General features: G+C 40.4%; 1 protein-coding gene across 5 annotated transcripts in view; it reads right to left on the bottom strand.

The window, feature by feature from the left end:
• The window catches only part of GPC5 (glypican 5), a 225,755-nt gene that overhangs the window by 161,807 nt on the left and 44,226 nt on the right, over nt 1-19,722 (bottom strand). For 4 of the 5 annotated variants that reach the window (XM_039520436.1, XM_039520440.1, XM_039520439.1 and 1 more), the window contains exon 2: nt 10,291-10,452. The exons of the other annotated variant lie outside the window; for it this stretch is intronic. In XM_039520436.1, coding sequence (XP_039376370.1) covers nt 10,291-10,452 — 162 coding nt within the window. The remainder of the gene's footprint in view (nt 1-10,290; nt 10,453-19,722) is intronic. 5 annotated transcript variants of the gene reach the window in all.

Genomic DNA, 19,722 nt, shown 5'->3' with positions numbered 1-19,722 from the left:
CAACCAAAGTGCTAGTATAGACATACCCTTAGTCACTTCACCTCTCTGCCTGAGTGTCCTCCTCTTCAAGAAGGTTGCCTACCTACCTACATCATAAAGGAGTTATGAGTATTAATTAGTTAATATCTGAAAAGTGCTATAAACATGTCAAATACTAAGTAGTATTATTGCCAATTTGCAGTTTGGAAACTGAGGCACAGACCAATTAAGTGACTAGTTCTAAGGTCACACATAAAATAAAATGTAAGAGTGACATAAGAGAGTCATAATCACTACAAATCCCTTTAAAGCCCTATACTAGCCAGAGCTGACACCTGTAGGAGGTATATATAGCACAAGATATAATGTATGCAAATGTATCCAAAAACTAAAAATAAGGTTGAATAGAAATAAAAACCCCTGGAGTACTTAAAGATTTGTTTGCAATGCAAGCACAAGTGTAAATTAATAATGAAGTTTCAAATACTCACCTAAATATTCTCGCCTTTTGACAAGCCTTCAATGCTGTGTTTTACATGAAACTAGATACAAACAAGTTGGATCTGATTCTCAGTTACACTACACCCCCTTTTCACCATTCCGATAGCATAAATCAGTCAGAACCTGCCACTTAAGAGTATCATCAGAGTAGAGGTCCTGCTCGGCTGGTGTAGAATAGTATAAGGGTACACCAGCCTTGCTCACAGTCCCCAGAGTAGGGTCAGAGCACAGGTATGGTCCGAGTGTACTGCACTATGGCTACAAAATATCTTCAATGCCAGTATATAAATGCAAGGAATATGTGTAACAAGCAGGATGAACTGGAAGTCATGGTATATGAAGAAAATTTTGACTTAATTGGCATCACGGACACTTGGTGGGACAATTCCCAGGACTGGAGTACCAGCATTCAGGGATATAGCTTGTTTCAAAAGGATAACTATGGGGAAAAAAAGAGTATGTCAAGCATGTATACACTTATGCACTGTATACAGGGGCGGCTCCAGGCACCAGCATGCCAAGCACGTGCCTGAGGCGGCAAGCCAGGGGGGGCGCTCTGCCGGTCACCGCGAGGGTGGCAGGCAGGCTGCCTTCGGCAGCATGCCTGCGGAGGGTCCGCTGGTCCTGCGGCTTCGGCAGACCTCTCGCAGGCGTGCCACCGAATCCGCGGGACCGGGAACCTCCCACAGGCAAAATACCTAGAGCCGCCTCTGATTGTATACACTTGCTCTGAGGTTCAATGGGAAGCGAGTGACAGTCCTGAGAGTCTCTGGATGAGGATAACCAAGGAAAAGAACAGTAGCAATGTTATGGTGGAGGTCTATTAGAGACCATCAAATCAGGAAGAGGAAATGGATGAGTCATTCTACAAGCAGGTAACAAGATTAGTTAACACACTTGAGCTAGTATTAATGGGGGATTTTGACTTGTCTTCCAAAAAATATCAGGCTATTGCAGTAAAACATAGTACATCCTTTCTGGTTCAGAAAGTTGAGAAAACAACTATGTGGTCATCCACTTTGGGTCTGGTTTTGACCAACAGGGATGAATTAGTTGTGAACATGAAGGTGGTCAAAAATTTAGGAGGAAGTGGTCATGATCTAATAGAATTCAAGATCCTATGGAAAACAAGGACACTGGACTTCAAAAAGGCAGATTTCAACCAACTCAGAGAAATAGTAGGCAAGATCCTATGGAAAGGCCAATCAGGAAGAAAAGGAGTCAAAGGGTCTTGGCAGTTCTTAAATGATGTAATACTAGAGGCTTAATTAACATCAAGTTATTCCAACGCAGAGGAAAGATAAGAAGAGGCACAGGAGGCCAATGTGGCTGCACAAGGAGCTTTTTAGCTATCTAAAACCAAAGGGGATACATACAGGAAATGGAAGGAGGAGCCTATTTCCAAGGAAATACACATGGGAATAGCGTGAGCATATAGGGACAAATTCAGGAAAGCCAAAGCAAAGAGTTAGTTACAGCTGGCAAGAAATATTAGTGACAACAAGAAAGTGTTCTTCAGATATGTCAGACAAAAAAGAAAGATCAAGGACAGTGTGAGTCTGCTACTCAGGGAAGAAGGTGAGCAGCTAACAGAAGATGATAGGAAGTTAGAGCTGCTCAATTTCTACTTTGCTTCAGCTTTCTCCCAAAAAATGTGACCGGGTGACTAGCGAAGTTATCATATACAATAAAGGGGAAGGGATGCAGATTGGTTAAGTAAACAACACATCAGAGATCTTTTGACCAATCTGCATTCATTCAAATCAATGGGGCCAGATGCTATTCACCCAAGGGTACTGAAGGAATTAGCTGAAGAAAGAGGTATCGAAAGACTGGAGAAGGGCTAATGCTGTGCCTGTCTTCAAAACGGGGGAAAAGAAGAAGCCTAGAAACTATAGACTATTCAGCTGACTTTGATACCTGGGAAGCTATTAGAGCAATGTATAAAACATTCAATTTGCGAATACCTAGAGAAGGAAGGGTAATCACCAGCAGCCAGCATGGATTTGCCAAGAATAAATCATGCCAAACCAGCTTGATTTCCTTAAGAACATAAGAACATAAGAAAGGCCGTACCGGGTCAGACCAAAGGTCCATCTAGCCCAGTATCTGTCTACCGACAGTGGCCAATGCCAGGTGCCCCTGAGGGAGTGAATCTAACAGGCAATGATCAAGTGATCTCTCTCCTGCCATCCATCTCCATCCTCTGACGAACAGAGGCTAGGGACACCATTCTTATCCATCCTGGCTAATAACCATTTATGGACTTAGCCACCATGAATTTATCCAGTCCCCTTTTAAACATTGTTATAGTCCTAGCCTTCACAACCTCCTCAGGTAAGGAGTTCCACAAGTTGACTGTGCGCTGCGTGAAGAAGAACTTCCTTTTATTTGTTTTAAACCTGCTGCCTATTAATTTCATTTGGTGACCCCTAGTTCTTGTATTATGGGAATAAGTAAATAACTTTTCCTTATCCACTTTCTCAACATCACTCATGATTTTATATACCTCTATCATGTCCCCCCTTAGTCTTCTCTTTTCCAAACTGAAGAGTCCTAGCCTCTTTAATCTTTCCTCATATGGGACCCTCTCTAAACCCCTAATCATTTTAGTTGCTCTTTTCTGAACCTTTTCTAGTGCTAGAATATCTTTTTTGAGGTGAGGAGACCACATCTGTACACAGTATTCGAGATGTGGGCGTACCATGGATTTATATAAGGGCAATAATATATTCTCAGTCTTATTCTCTATCCCCTTTTAATGATTCCTAACATCCTGTTTGCTTTTTGACCGCCTCTGCACACTGCGTGACATCTTCAGAGAACTATCCACGATAACTCCAAGATCTTTTTCCTGACTCGTTGTAGCTAAATTAGCCCCCATCATGTTGTATGTATAGATGGGGTTATTTTTTCCAATGTGCATTACTTTACATTTATCCACATTAAATTTCATTTGCCATTTTGTTGCCCAATCACTTAGTTTTGTGAGATCTTTTTGAATTTATTCACAATCTGCTTTGGTCTTAACTATCTTGAGTAGTTTAGTATCATCTTCAAACTTTGCCACCACACTGTTTACCCTTTCTCCAGATCATTTATGAATAAATTGAATAGGATTGGTCCTAGGACTGACCCTTGGGGAACACCACTAGTTACCCCTCTCCATTCTGAGAATTTACCATTAATTCCTACCCTTTGTTCCCTGTCCTTTAACCAGTTCTCAATCCATGAAAGGACCTTTCCTTTTATCCCATGACAGCTTAATTTACGTAAGAGCCTTTGGTGAGGGACCTTGTCAAAGGCTTTCTGGAAATCTAAGTACACTATGTCCACCGGATCCCCTTGTCCACATGATTGTTGACCCCTTCAAAGAACTCTAATAGATTAGTAAGACACGATTTCCCTTTACAGAAACCATGTTGACTATTGCTCAAGAGTTTATGTTTTTCTATGTGTCTGACAATTTTATTCTTTACTATTGTTTCAACTAATTTGCCCGATACCGACGTTAGATTTACCGGTCTGTAATTGCCGGGATCACCCCTAGAGCCCTTTTTAAATATTGGCGTTACATTAGCTAACTTCCAGTCATTGGGTACCGGCGATTTAAAGGACAGGTTACAAACCTTAGTTAATAGTTCCGCAACTTCACATTTGAGTTCTTTCAGAACTCTTGGGTGAATGCCATCTGGTCCCGGTGACTTGTTAATGTTGAGTTTATCAATTAATTCCAAAACCTCCTCTAGTGACACTTCAATCTGTGACAGTTCCTCAGATTTGTCACCTACAAAAGCCAGCTCAGGTTTGGGAATCTCCCTAACATCCTCAGCCGTGAAGACTGAAACAAAGAATCCATTTAGTTTCTCTGCAATGACTTTATCGTCTTTAAGCGCTCCTTTTGAATTTTGATCATCAAGGGGCCCCACTGATTGTTTAGCAGGCTTCCTGCTTCTGATGTACTTAAAAAACATTTTGTTATTACCTTTGGAGTTTTTGGCTAGCCGTTCTTCAAACTCCTCTTTGGCTTTTCTTATTACACTCTTGCACTTAAGTTGGCAGTGTTTGTGCTCCTTTCTATTTGCCTCACTAGGATTTGACTTCCACTTTTAAAGGAAGTCTTTTATCTCTCACTGCTTCTTTTACATGGTTGTTAAGCCACGGTGGCTCTTTTTAGTTCTTTTACTGTTTTTCTTAATTTGGGGTATACATTGAAGTTGGGCCTCTATTATGGTGTCTTTAAAAAGGGCCCACGCGACTTGCAGGGATTTCACTTTAGTCACTGTACCTTTTAACTGTTTGTCTAACTAACCCCCTCATTTTTGTATAGTTCCCCCTTTTGAAATTAAAGGCCACAGTGTTGGGCAGTTGAGATGTTCTTCCCACCACAGGGATGTTGAATGCTATTGTATTATGGTCACTATTTCCAAGCGGTCCTGCTATAGTTACCTCTTGGACCAGCTCCTGCGCTCCACTCAGGATTAAATCTAGAGTCGCCTCTCCCCTTGTGGGTTCCCGTACCAGCTGCTCCATGAAGCAGTCATTTAAAGTATCGAGAAATTTTATCTCTGCATTTCGTCCTGAAGTGAAATGTTCCCAGTCAATATGGGGATAATTGAAATCCCCCACTATTATTGGGTTCTTAATTTTGATAGCCTCTCTAATTTCCCTTAGCATTTCATCATCACTATTACTGTCCTGGTCAGGTGGTCGATAATAGATCCCTACTGTTATATTTTTACTAGAGCATGAAATTTCTATCCATAGAGACTCTATGGAACCTGTGGATTTGCTTAAGATTTTTACTTCATTTGAATCTACACTTTCTTTAACATACACATACCTTCTTTGACAGGGTAACTGATTTGGTGGATAGGGGGAATGCAGTGGACATAATATACCTGGACTTCAGCAAGGCTTTTGACACAGTCATGCATAACATTCTGATAAGTAAGCTGGAGAAATGCAGGCTTGACAGAACTACCATTAAATGGATACATAATTGGCTAAAGAACCGCAAATAAATAGTAACTATTAATGGAGGGAGGTCTCAAGTGGAGTTCTGGGTTGGTGTGGTTTAACATCTTTATTAATGACATGGATGATGGTATAGAGAACATAATGATCAAGTTCGTAGATGATACAACGCTAGGAGGGGTTGCCAATACTTTGGAAGATAGAGCTAAAATTCAGAAAGGTCTAGATAAATTGGAGAATTGGGCTATGGACAACAAAATGAAATTCAACAAAGAAAAATGTAAAGTGCTACACTTAGGAAGAAAAACCAAATGCACAAATAAAGAGTGGGAGAAAACTGGCTTGGCAGCAGCACTGCTGAAAAAGATCAGGGAGTTGTGGTGAATCACAACCTCAATATGAGTCAGAAATGCGATGCTGTTGCAAAAAAAAAAAGCAAATGCAATTTTAGATTGCATTAACAGAGGTATAGCATTCAAGTCATGGGAGGTGAATGTATCGCTCTGCTCAGCATGAGTACTGTATCCAGTTTTGGTTACCAATGTGTAGAAAAGGATGTAGAGAAATTGGAAAGTATCCAGAGGTGAGCAACAAATATGATCAGAGGGATGGAATGTAAGACATATAAGCAAAGGCTGAAGGAAATGGGTATGTTTAGTTGGGAAAAGAGATTAAAGGGGGGAAATGATAGCAGTCTTCAGATACTTGAAAGGTTGCCATAAAAAAGATGGAGAAAAGTTGTTCTCTTTTGCCACAGAGGGAAGGACAAGAGGCAATGGGTTCAAACTACATCATAGCAGATTTAGATTAAATCTCAGGAAAAACAGAAAGAATAGTAGGACAATAGAACTGCCTCAGGAGGTTGTGGAAACACTTTCACGAGAAGTTTTCAAAAGGAGGCTGGATAGCCATCTGTCTTGGATGGGTTAGACACAACAAACCCTACATCTTGACAGGTGATTAGACTAGATGACCCTGGCAGTCCCTTCTAACCCTATGATTCTCTGGAATCAGCCCATTAGTTTTTGTGCTGTTATAATCTGAACTAGAATAATTTTATCCATGTAGTCAAGGAAATGTGAAATCGTCAAGTGCTTGGATTTAATTTATGTACATATTTAATTGTGTTTTCACTATAAAGAACTACAGACTAGAAAGAGAAGGAAAAAGTTAAACCTTTGCTTTGAAGCGACTCCCTATATTACAAATTATCTATAAAGCAATGTATCACTTGAAACCAGAAGTAGGAAATGGCAGCTCCTGCTGAAAAGAGTTTTCTGGTCTTCAAATCATTCTCTAAGAAACCTTTGAAACTGAAAACATTTGAATCACTGCCACCACAGATTGCCTTTTTTTTTTTTTTTTTTTTTTTTTACACATACAGAGGGATGAACAAATGTTCATTGTACCTGATGGCCAAGTAGGCTACCAAAGAAAGCGAATTAGAAGTCTGAAACATATTTTCTTGTCCACATAATTCATTTAACTTATTTTGTTGCAACTTCATCACATTTAATAGCACTATAATCTCAAACCAATATTGCACATGTCTGTGAATCCACTTAATCCTCCTTGATTAGATTAAAGTGGGCATTGGATCTATTTTGTAGTCATAATTTTGCAACATAATATCATCATACTGTGTAATATATTTTTTTAAAAAATCACAATATCATTAAGGTTTTCTTATTTAAGAGCACTGGTGGGCCGGGCCGGTTTGTTTAGTTGCCATGTCCGAAGGTTCAGCCGATCGTGGCTCCCACTGTCCGCGTCCCAGGCCAATGAGAATGACCTTGAGAATATTTCAGCATTCGCTTATGTATTCTGTGACTTGAAAGATCCAAACACACATCAAGAACAGCATTTAGGACATCTGGAATCCATGCAAGTTTATTTCGGGATATCTGGCTGTAATGGTCATACTTGAATTTAGCAAGCACCTCAAATTTTGGGGAATACTGGTGATGATTTTCCTTTTGAACTCAATTGTACATTCAACACCCAGATTTCTACAAGTCATCTCTTTAATATCAAATAAAGTTTTAAACCTAGAGATGGCTGAGAGCTTACACATGCTACAGTATTTCCTTCTCACCTGGGTTTGAAGGGAAGTGAAGGTAGCTATAAAATTTAAAAAAAAATACAAATGAAAGAAAGAGAAAGTTGATAGTAAAGAAAGTCAAGCAGAAGGTAGGAATTGTAGAAAATTGATAAGGGAAGCAAAAGGCTACAAGGAAGCACTTTTTGGCCAGTAGAGTTAAGGAGTTTTTTAAATATATTAGAAACCAAAAGAATCCTGACCGTGATTTTGGTCCTCTACTAGATGGCAATGGTAGAACACTCAATAATAATGCAGAAAAATCAGAAGTGATCAATAAATATTCCTGTTTTGTACTTTGGTAAAAATAACAGATAACATAGTCTCATAATATGGTCATGATTATAATACTCTTTCTATTCCACTAGTATATCTGGAAGATATTAAATAGAAGCTACTAAACGCAGTAGTCGAGTGGGTGTTTCCAGTGAGGTCCCTCAAAGATCAGTTCTTAGCCCTATGCTATTTAACATTTTTATCAATGACCAAGGGGAAAATTACATAAAATGATAATTAGTAAAGTTGGCAGATGACACAGTAATTGGCATAATGGTAAATAATGAAGCAGAGAGGTCACTGATTCAGAGCAATCTCAATTGCTTGGTAAACTGGGTGCAAGCAAACAATATGCATTTTAATATCACTAAACATAAATTTACAAATCTAGGAACAACGAATGTAGGTCATACATACAGGATAGGGACTGTATCCTGGGAAGCAGTGACTCTGGAAAAAGACTTGGGGGTTGTGGTGGATAATCAATTGAAAATGAGCTGCCAGTGTGATGCTGTGACCAAAAAGCTAATGTGATCCTGGGATGCATAAACAGGGGGATCTCGAGCAGGAGTAGAGAGGTTATTTTACCTCTATATTTGGCATTGGTGTGACTGTTGCTGAAACATCCAGTTCTGGTGCCCGCAATTCAAGAAAGATATTTATAAACTGGAGACAGTGCAGAGAAGAGCCATGAGAATGATTAAAGGATTAGAAAACATGCCTTATAGTGATAGACTTAAGGAGCTCAATCTATTTAGCTTAACAAAAAGAAGGGTAAGGTGTGACTTGATTACAGTCTATAGGTATCTACCTGGGGAACAAATATTTAATAATGGTCTCTTCAATCTAGCAGAGAAAGGTATAAAATAAGTCAGTGGCTGGAAGTTGAAGCTAGAAAATCTCAGACTGGAAATAAGGCACAATTTTTTAATGTGAGAGTAATTATCCAATGGAACAATTTACCAAAAGTCATGGTGGATTCTCAGTCACTGACAATTTTAAATCAAGAATGGATGTTTTTTCTAAATGATTTATTCTAGGAACTATTTTAGGGAAGTTTTACGGCCTGTGTTATACAGGAGGTCAGACTAGATGATCACAATGGTCCCTTCTGATCTTTGAATCTATTAATCTATTCTTCCTTCTATAAAAAAGAAATTCAATATACAACTGATCATTCATTTTAAAGCCTCAATATTAAAAGCTCCTTACAAGTCAGCTAATTCAATTTTCAGAGGGGTTTTTTTTCCTATACATGAAGAGAAAACAGACACTTTTAGTTTGAATAACTTATTTCTGATTAAAAGAAAAAGAAAGGAGACCAAAGTAAAGGTCCTATCAGAAGGCACCCAGTGCATTTCTCCCCTCTGGTGACAGTCATCTCTGAAAAGAGCACAAAATGGCTGCCTGTCTCTTTAGACAGCATAGTCATTGGACGAACAAAGGCTTAGCAATTACCACCCAAAAACAGATGAAACAAGAGGCCTAACACCTGAGGTATGTACTCAGAGACCAGAAAAAGGACAGACGTGAAGCTAGTCCTGTAACTGTGACAGTGGGAATTTGGTGTTAGGGTTTATAGTTCTGGAGTGTGAATACAGTGTGGGTAGATGGGCATATTCTTGTAATCAAGTTACATGTGAGTTAATATCTGAAGCTCAGCCTATGTAGAGTTACATTTGAACAGGATGATGATGTAGTGTCAATGTTGATGGGTTATCAGTTCACTTCATTTGCTGAAAAATTATGATACAGCCAACAATAGGGGCAACTTTCCAGGGCTATATGGAGCTAACACTCACATATCATAACAATATTTCCCTACCTCACTGTGGTGTTGTAAGGATAAATTTATGAATCCTTGCAAGGCACTTTGATGATCAGGGCCACAAAAGTACCTTGAAAGACAAATGGCAAGACTCCAGTTGTCTTCAGCAAGACCAGGACTTTGCCCTAAGCGCTCTCTCTCTTTCAATTAGTTTTTTCCAGTTTATTACATATACTCACATAGCCCATGTTCCTCCCATCTTCCATGCCCCCAACTGCCCTCCACCTCAGCCTATGCACAGGACCCTTCACCAGTGTGGAGGGGCTGCAGTGAGAGAACCCGCTGAAAGGCTACTACACCACCAATCCTGCCAAGGACTAATTGATCCAAGGGCGGGCTTTGCAGTGTGCATGCGTATCAAAGTGAAATTCAGTTTTTAGATACTCAAAGGTGTAAATTCCTAAACAAAGTGCCTAATTAAACCCACTTCTTTATTTTTCTCAAAGGCCACTAGTTACCAGTCACACACTCAAGTTGCCAGTCCTCCACAATTAATACTCTCTTTGATAAAGTACAGTAAGCATTAAGAGGAACTAAAATAGATAACTTATCACAGATCAGTTTAAGCATATGATAAAGTTAAGGAAATGCTTTTTGAACAAACTTTGAAATGTACAGCAGAAAGATTTACCTTGAAAAGCAGCTGCATTATGAGATATTAAAAACTTTAAAGTAGAGCTTGATGTTTGAAGCACTTGTTGTATATCCTGCTTTACTACAATCTGGTATTTCTCCTCCATCTTTTTGGTACAACACGTTAGATTTTTAGATGTACAAACTTGAAGATCAGCCCCTAGAGAAAGAAATACACTTTTATTTTCCAAATTTATCATTATTTGTACAGTGCACTATGACAAACATGATCACAGAATCATGGAAGATCAAGGTTGGAAGAGACTTCAGGAGGTCATCTAGTCCAACCCCCTGCTCAAAGCAGGACCAAACCCAACTAAATCATCCCAGCCAAGGCTTTGTCAAGTTGGGCCTTAAAAACCATTAAGGATGGAGGTTCCACCACCTCCCTAGGTACCCATTCCAGTGCTTCACCACTCTCCTAGTGAAATAGTTTTCCCTAATATCCAACCTAGACCTTCCCCACTACAACTTGAGACCATTGCTCCTTGTTCTGTCATCTGCCACCACTGAGAACAGCTTAGCTCAGTGGTGGGCAACCTGTGGCCCCTGGGCTGTATGCAGCCCGTCAGGATAATCTGCTGGCAGGCCATGAGACAGTTTGCTTACATTGCCCGTCTGCAGCTCCCAGTGGCTGCAGATCACCGTTCCCGGCCAATGGGAGCTCCAGGAAGCGGAATGCACTGGCCACTGCTTCCTGCAGCTCCCATTGGCCAGGAACGGCAAACTGAAGCCACTCGAAGATGCGGGCGGCCGTGCCCGCGGACGGTCAATGTAAACAAACTACCTCGCGGCCCGCCAGCGGATTACCCTGACAGGCCACGTGCAGGTTTCCCACCACTGGCCTACCTCCATCCTCTTTGGAACCCCCCTTCAGGTAGCTGAAAGCTGATATCAAATCCCCCCTCACTCTTCTATTCAGCAGACTAAATATCCCCAGTTCCCTCAGCCTCATCTCATAAGTCATGTGCCCCAGCCCCCTGATAATTTCCATTGCCCTCTGCTGGACTCTTTCCAATTTGTCCACATCCTTTCTGTAGTGGCTGGCCCAAAACTAGACACAATACTCCAGATGTGGCCTCACCAGTGCTGAATAGAGGGGAATAATCACTTCCCTCAATCTGCTGCAATGCTCCTACTAATGCAGCCCAATATGCCATTGGCCTTCTTGGCAACAAGGGCACACTGTTGACTCATATCCAGTTTCTCATCCACTGTAATCCCCAGGTCCTTTTCTGCAGAACTGCCACTTAGTCGATTTCCCTTTTGTAACAAAGATGACATAGGTCAGGGGGGGCCAAACTGTGGCTCACGAGCCACATAAGGCTCTTTTACAGTTAAAGTGCGGCTCATGGACTCCCACCCCTCCAACCCTCCTGCCCCATTCTTCTTCACCCTATCAGACTTGGTGGTGGGGAGCTTGGGACTTCCACCTTGCAGCAGAGTGGTGGAATAGGGGCTTCTGCCCAGCAGGGAGGGAAAGGAGGGGCAGGGAGAGTCTTGGGCCTTCGCCCCGTGGGGCATGCCTGCTGGGGCTTGGGGCTTCAGCAGGAACAGGGCTGAAGCCCCAAGCCCTGACAGGTGCCTTCCATGGGGCAGAAGCCCCAAATCCAGACTGGTGCACCCTGCCTATCAAATTTCTGAAGATTGTCGTATGCAGCTCAGAAGGTCAGTAAGTTTGGCCACGCTTGACATAGATGAAAGCATTACCCAAAGTTCTCAAAGATGTCTGGTCCTGCTCCACAAAAAACAGATGCATGGAGAATTTTTATTTATCTTGTTTATTTGAATACCTTATATGTTTTCCCCTTTATAAAGTAATACAGAGCAATGAAAAGTGTAAAGAGCTAAGAAGAAAGAAATTCATATTTTAATAAAAAAACTGCAGTGTATCCAAATGTTCACTTCTAAAAATGGGTAAATCGACATTTCCAGAAAAAAAAAGGTATAACTTTAAACACAGCATTATTAAAAATGTCTAAGAGTTAAATTCTGTTCTCAAATACAGAACTTTTATTGATATATATCAAGAGATTTCTTAGGAATTTACATGAGAAATCCTCTTAAATCTGCTCTCTGGTTGAAAGTCTAATTCTGTTGCTAGGTTTACATGCTGGAGCCTCCTCATGACAGATGGAAGAGGAGAACAATAGGATGAGGACTGCAAGATTGAAAATGGGGAAATTGCTCAGGATAAAACTGACAAAACCTGATGTCATTTACTCTGGACTTCTAAACACGCTGCTACCCATTCTCATTCACCTTTCATTCCCCTGGCATTGAATCTACAAGAGCTTTATTTTATTTATATATATATATATATATATATATATATATATATATATATATATATATATATATATATATAAAAATAAAAATAAAATAAATGTATGCACTGGGCAACGTCAGTGGTTGTGGACACTTTTCTTTGTGAGGAGACTGAACCAGTTAAGATCCTTGTTTTGTTTACTCTTTATCCCATGTGACATTGGGGAAATGGGAACCAACTCAGCTGCATTTGGCTGTCTTCATTAATGTATATATATATATATATATAAATAAAAATTCCTTTAGCTACTTTATTATATATATATATATATATATATATATAAATTAAATAAAGTAGCTAAAGGAATTATATATATATAATTCCTTTAGCTACTTTTTAAATTCTATTTCTAATCCTCTCTGTTAAATCATTCCAAGATACTGTAAATAATATTTGAGGAATGTAGGTACACATTTTATACAATGAATATTTCATGAGAGGTCTCAGATCAGGGTGTTTAAAATGGTATTTTCATAAAATGCTATTTAACAACAATTTAAACTATTGAGGATTATATCCAAGTGTTCTGGAAACATAAGCAATGTATGACTTCACTGGGTCAAATTTATTCTCAGTTACATCAAGGTAAATCAAGAATATCTCTGCTGAAGTCCATGGAGTCATAGTGAAACAACAGATTTTTATACAAAGGCTTTAAAGCATGTATATTAAAACTATATACCAGAACATTAATGAAGACAGCCAAATGCAGCTGAGTTGGTTCCCATTTCCCCAATCAAATTAATGTCACATGGGATAAAGAGTAAACAAAACAAGGATCTTAACTGGTTCAGTCTCCTCACAAAGAAAAGTGTCCACAACCACTGACACTGCCCAGTGCATACATAAAATGTCTAGAACTCCAGCCATGCATAAACATTAAATATCCCTTGATTCATGGAGGCATTCATATTAACCCCCCAGTAAGTCAGGGATACACAATACAGTAAAGAGGGAGCGGGAAGCTCTTATAATTAGAAAAATCTTTTTGCTTGTTGCTTCAGAGACTAATCAGGTACACTTGGACCCCATTAACAATTATTTCCTAACAAGAACAGCCACCTTCCCAGTTGCCCTTAGACTTTAGAGCCTAACTATACGTGGTTTCCTCAAGCCACACACTCAGAATTTCTGTCACTCAGAACATGAAACAACTTGCAAGAGCCTACTGTTCTCCCCACCTTTTTTTTTTTTAAATCAAAATTGGCTACAAGTAGACAGCCTTTAAGGTGGTTATTGCAGGGCCAGTCTGGTCATTTCTGGGCCCAATGCAGTGTGCTTTCTTGCCTTCACATTTGCAGATGGCACCTCCATGCCTGAATCTCAACCCGGAAAGAGTCAGCTGTCTCTACAGCACTATCCCTGAACCCCATGAAGCCTCTTGTACTCTGTCCCCAACCACTCCTGAGCAGTCCCACAAAAAAGACAGTACAGTCTATGTCACCTTTCTTGTAAAGTGGGGAACCCCCAACCTTTAACCAGGGCCAGCTCCAGGGTTTTTGCCGAGCCAAGCAGCGGGAAAAAAAAAAAGCCGTGATCAGTGGCAATTCGGCGCTAGCTCCACCGTACTGCTTTCTATTTCAGCGGCAGGTCCTTCCCTCTGAGAGGGACTGAGAGACCCGCTGCCGAATTGCTGAAGAGCCCGACGTGCTGCCCCTTCCCCTTGGCTGCCCCAAGCACCCGCTTGCTGAGCTGGTGCCTGGAGCCGGCCCTGCCTTTAACGAAGTCCCTAAAGTAGCTGTGGTAAAGGGATTCCCAAGCAGCATGGATCCAGTGTAGCTATATCACCAGAGGAATCATTATTATAGCGGCATATAGGAACCCCAATCAAGGATCAGGGTTGCACTGTGCTAGGTAATGTTCAGACAAACAACAAAAAAGACAATCCTTGCCCCAGAGAGCTCACAAGCTACATAAGGGACAGGATGCAACAGCTGGATTAAAAAGACAAAGGGGACAGGGAAAGGGATAGGTTGGGAAGATGCAGTAATAAAACTAAAACAGTTTAACAGAAGTCACAACTTGCCACTTGCTTATCAAATGCCAAATGGGAGTGATTTGTTCATTCTCATGACAAATACATCTTGTGGAGAATTATCCTTGCTTTTTATTGTGTTTACTGCAAATTGTGTGGGGAAATTCTGGATGGATCTCAAAGCGGTTGGAACAGTTTGCTGCACATTTCCTTATGGCATGGGCTCTTACAGTTGTTATAAACATTTTTCCCTCGGGTACAAGATACATGTTAAGTCACAAACTGAATATTGTATGGTTCAGGAGGGGTTAAACAGGATCTTAGTCTTTTCCACACTTCGGGTCATATACAGTAGAACCTCAGAGTTACGAACACCTTTGGGAAATGGAGGTTGTTCGTAACGCTGAGATGTTCATAAGTCTGAACAAAACATTATGGTTGTTCTTACAAAAGTTTACAACTGAACACTGACTTAATATAGTTTTGAAACTTTACTATGCAGAAGAAAAATGCTGCTTCCCCTTTATTGTTTTGGTAGTTTACATATAAGACAGTACTGTACTGTATTTGCTTTTTTTTTTTTGTCTCTGCCGCTGCCTGATTGTATACTTCCGGTTACAAATGAGGTCTGTGGTTGACTAGTCAGTTCATAACTCTGAGGTTCTACTGTAGTGGCATCAGTTTTTAGGCAGAACTAATTCAGTTCATTGGCGGACTTCATTCAGAAATTGATAATACTGTATGGTCTTTCAGATTTTCACTATGTAGAAAACCATCTGACTCCATTTAAAGAAAACCAGTTATTGAGCCATACCAATAAAATGTGTTCTGCACTAAATCCCTCCTGCAAACATAAGCAGAGGTGCATCTCACTATTCCAGAGGATTTAAGCACCCCAGATGCATGCAGAAGTCACAACTTTGAAATACTCTTGTGTACTACCATAAAGGAGAATGTAACCATTGGTTTTGAAAACTGATTGATGCAAGTGACATGCCAACAAATATGTTTGCAGTAGATTTCTGAGAGATTAAGACATGCAGACAAGTACATCTACAAAAGGCTGGAAACCTTCCTTACCCCACAAACAGAAGTGCAAACGTTTAGTCTCCTAATGCTAATCTGAATTGCTGATCTTTTCCAAAATCTTACTTGTAGGGTCTGAATACAATATTATTTTCAAAGTGTTCTGACATCAGCCTTAAGATATCTTTGCCTTCAAACCATCTGATGATTTGGTGGCCTGTCACCCAGGTCATCTATTTTGACCTATGCAATTTCTGCTACCCCGGAATACAAGTTTGATAACTTTGCTGAGTAGGTCCTCCATAGATCTCTTGCCCCCTGAAAACTTAAAACATCCCACCCTCCAACGCTCTGGAGTCAGCCACAGAACCAAAACAAAACTGCATTATGCAGGTGGCAATTTGGGTATTGTTTGTAATAGGGCTGCCAGGTGTCCGTTTTTTGACTAGAACACCTGGTTGAAAGGAAGACAAAGTTGGAACTCAAAGTGGAAGTCTGCTTGCTTATATCTGTAGTGGTTACTCGTTTCTTAAATAAGTGCTACTAGATTAAGAATTGGGATTCCATATATCACAACAATGGTGAGGGCTCTCGTAAGTTGCTGGGAAGAGAGATCAGACTAATAAGTGGAATGGGTCCAGAGGATGGATTAGGGATGCATGATTCTTTTAAATCAAGAAATTCAATGTTAACAGCTATGCTCATGTTGGTGCCACTAGGCCTGAGTAAACCAAAGTTGTGACTTTGGGCCTATGTGACCCAAAGTACCTTTATGTAAAGTGCTTTTGTTAGCCTTACTAAACTTTTGTAACCTTTTGTGTTATGTGCTAATTACTGCAGTGGTAAGGTTGCTTGATACTAGATGTAGCCAATATTAAATAAGATAGGCGGAAAGCAGGTGCTGTAATTAAAGTTATATGCATGAGAACGTAGCCCCCACAGTGGGAAAGTACAGATAACTGATCACAGAAAAGTTGCTAACGAGCTAAGGTGGTTTTTTGCCAAGTATGACTTAACTGCTTCATGTGATTGCTATTGCAAAGTGTATTTGCTGCATGGGAATGAAAGGTGGGGGGAGAGGAGGAGTGTGGGGGTAATGGGAATGCGTAGCTGAAGTTCTGTATAAAGAGAGGAAAACTGCTTGTATCGGGGTGCAGGATTTGAGAATGCTTTTCTCCCTGGCACCTATTTGGGCTTAAATAAACCTGGTTTTGCTTCTCCACCCTGGTGTGATAATTAGTGCGACGCACACCGGGCAACGAACCCTACTGTTGCTCCGCCTTGGGCTCTTTGAGCCGGCAACAGTTTTGGCGTCCCTGGGTGGGCTCGAGGCAAAATTGTGCCTTGCCCGGACTCCTCCAATGGCCGGTGGACGATGGTCACAGCCGACGCCTAGCGCGCACCGGTGCCTTTACCGGGGGCCTCGGCAGAGACGCGTCAGGCTGACCTTGGAGGACACAACGGTGCAACGCGCTCAGATAGTGGAGAAGCAGCTGCGGGCGACGGTGGGGAACCGGTCTCGTGAATAAGGTAGGAACAGTCCAGTGCTGTTAACCTTTTGTTTGCCTGTTAAGACCTGGGGACGCCCAGTGTCTTCCCATAGGTATGGGGCAGGAACAGAGTACAGGCAGGGTATGGTGTACACCCTTAGAATGCATTCTGATGAATTGGAGAGTGTTTGAATCAGATCCATTGGCTAAGAGTAAACTGAAAAGGTTCTGTACAGTAGACTGGCCTCAGTATCAGCTAGAGAGCCAGGAAAGGTGGCCACCGGAAGGATCACTTAATTACAACACGATCCTTCAATTACTCCTGTTTTGTCAGCGAACAGGTAGCTTCTGAAGCTGTTTGTATGTAGAGCTCTTGTAAAAAATCCCTCATCATATGCCCCAGAGCTGCACTGGGAGGAGAACTGTCCGTGGGAATGTCTGTCTCTGCTGGGCTCATGCCATTTGAATTTATTGACTGTGCAGCAAGATAAAATGCATCGTGGTAATAGGAAATAATGGTCTTGGTGTGTGTGTGTGTGTGTGTGTATACCAGTGTGAGTGTCTCTCCTGTGTAAGTGCCCTGTAGGAAAGATCCATAGTTTATGTGCTGCTAGCAGGGACAGAGCACCCTCTGTGTGTGTGTAAGTGGAAAATGGGGGAGGGACAGTCTAAACATTTTTACCTCACCCCCTAAGGGTACCCCAGTATGTTACATGTACGTACATTATGGTCCTGAAACCTGCAGGTATTTAGAGAATTGGAATCTTTACACGTGTGAAAATCTATCTAAACAATGCCCATTAGAAGGTATCTTCAATCTAAATAAGATCATATATCTCAGAGGAGCTTTTAATCACAAAGAAAAGCCTCTGACACAGTGTGAGCAATTTGTCTAGGAATGGGTTAATTTGAAACTCGGCTAACCCCAGAGATAAGGAGAAAGCTGCTCTGTGTACAAGGTCAAAAATCAGTACAGACTATGTTAAGTACAGAAAAAAAAAAAAAAAAAAGGATCGGGCCCAGGCGGCCAGGCAACAGATAGAGAGCTTGGAGAACAGGTTGGAAACTTTTAGGTGTAGTGAAAAAACAAAGACAAAAACAGAGTAAGTAAGTATACGCATGTGGGTTCAAATACTCAGAAGAATATTTGGAATGGTGATCTGAGTTGGTAAGCGGTTGTTGAAAGGACAAGCAAGTGATTTAAGGCACAGTGAAAAGTTAACTCTATAGTTGCTGGAGGGAACAGCAGTTGAATTTTGTAAATGTACTAAAGTAAAAAGTTCTTGGTGTCTTTGAAATGTTTGTAAATAAATTCAGGCAAAGAAATTATTAGATTGCAATCATTTGGCTATGAACAATTTTGTTAAATTAGCTGAAGAATGTATCCACTGCTATGTAATTAAAATTGTATTAGGCTCTAAGAGCACTGTGAGTGATGATGTTTTCTTTCAGTGTTTACAAGCAGGAGTTACAAGTAAAAAGTGAGCCAGCAAGCATCTGTATTAATGCAAATTATCTAACTAATAAGATAGGAGCCACTAAAACAGGGGCTGCCTATAAAACACATACAAGACAATATGGGGTAATTCTCCTAAATTAACAAGAGTATTTGTATATTTTAAGTAATGATTGACTGCCCAGAAGGGGTAGACTTTTGTTTCTGTCTTTCAGATAATCAAAGAGAAAACTAATGCCAGCTGAACAGCATTCAACATATCATGCATTTACTGACAGAGTAACAATTATGTTTTGTGTTCTATGTATGTTCTGTCTTGTGGTGTTTGTCTCAAGTGGCCAGAATTGTTGTGATTAATATTTTTTATGGGATGGTCTAATTTAAAATCAAGTGGCAGTGTTAAATTGAAATGCAGATACTTGTTTTGTTTTATTTAAAATACAAAGTGTTTGAATATATCAGAAAAATGTGATATACTAAAGTCTAATACATTTTCTTAAGTAAGAGAAAGAAACTTTATTAGCCAAATCTTTTAATTTAAAGTGGTTATTAAAATTTGCATACTAACAGTTTTTGAAAGCAAGGACATGGAAAGTTAACCCACTCCCCATATTGTACATGGGATCCTTCTGGCTACCTCAGACTTCTAGCCAGAGGGCTAGGGATGGTGGAAAGCTATTGGACTAGAGGTTGTATTGAGTGAACTCATCAAAGTGGGTGTGCTTGTCCTGGCCTGTTGTTCTAAAGCTCTGTAATAAGGTTATTTTAGTGAAAGGGTATATGTGGCATACATTAAATAAGACTAATGTACTGTGTATGTGTTTATTGTTAACAAAAGGTGTATAAATAAAAGTTTCCTTTGTAGGTTAAAAAAAGAAGCCAAAAAGGAAAAAAAAATGAGTTAACTGAGAAAGTAAATAGTTAACATACTCAGTTTCAAAATAAGACACTGACTCCGTTCAAGGACACAGCCAAGTTTTAGCTGTGAGCAAACAACCAAGAAAAGGGGGACTTGAATATACCCAAGCAGATGTAAAATCTGCAAAGACACTAATGCAATGTGTTAGGTTTTTTTCTCACAGGTAAAGAAGAAACAACCCAAAGATCCTAGCAGCCCTACCACTCCTAGGAACCAGGAGCCTGGGTCTACATAA

The sequence above is a fragment of the Mauremys reevesii genome, linkage group 1 (assembly GCF_016161935.1).
Source record: "Mauremys reevesii isolate NIE-2019 linkage group 1, ASM1616193v1, whole genome shotgun sequence".
Lineage (NCBI taxonomy): Eukaryota > Metazoa > Chordata > Testudines > Geoemydidae > Mauremys > Mauremys reevesii.
The sequence above is the reverse complement of the archived record's forward strand: the minus strand, read 5'-3'. Positions and strand labels throughout refer to the sequence as shown.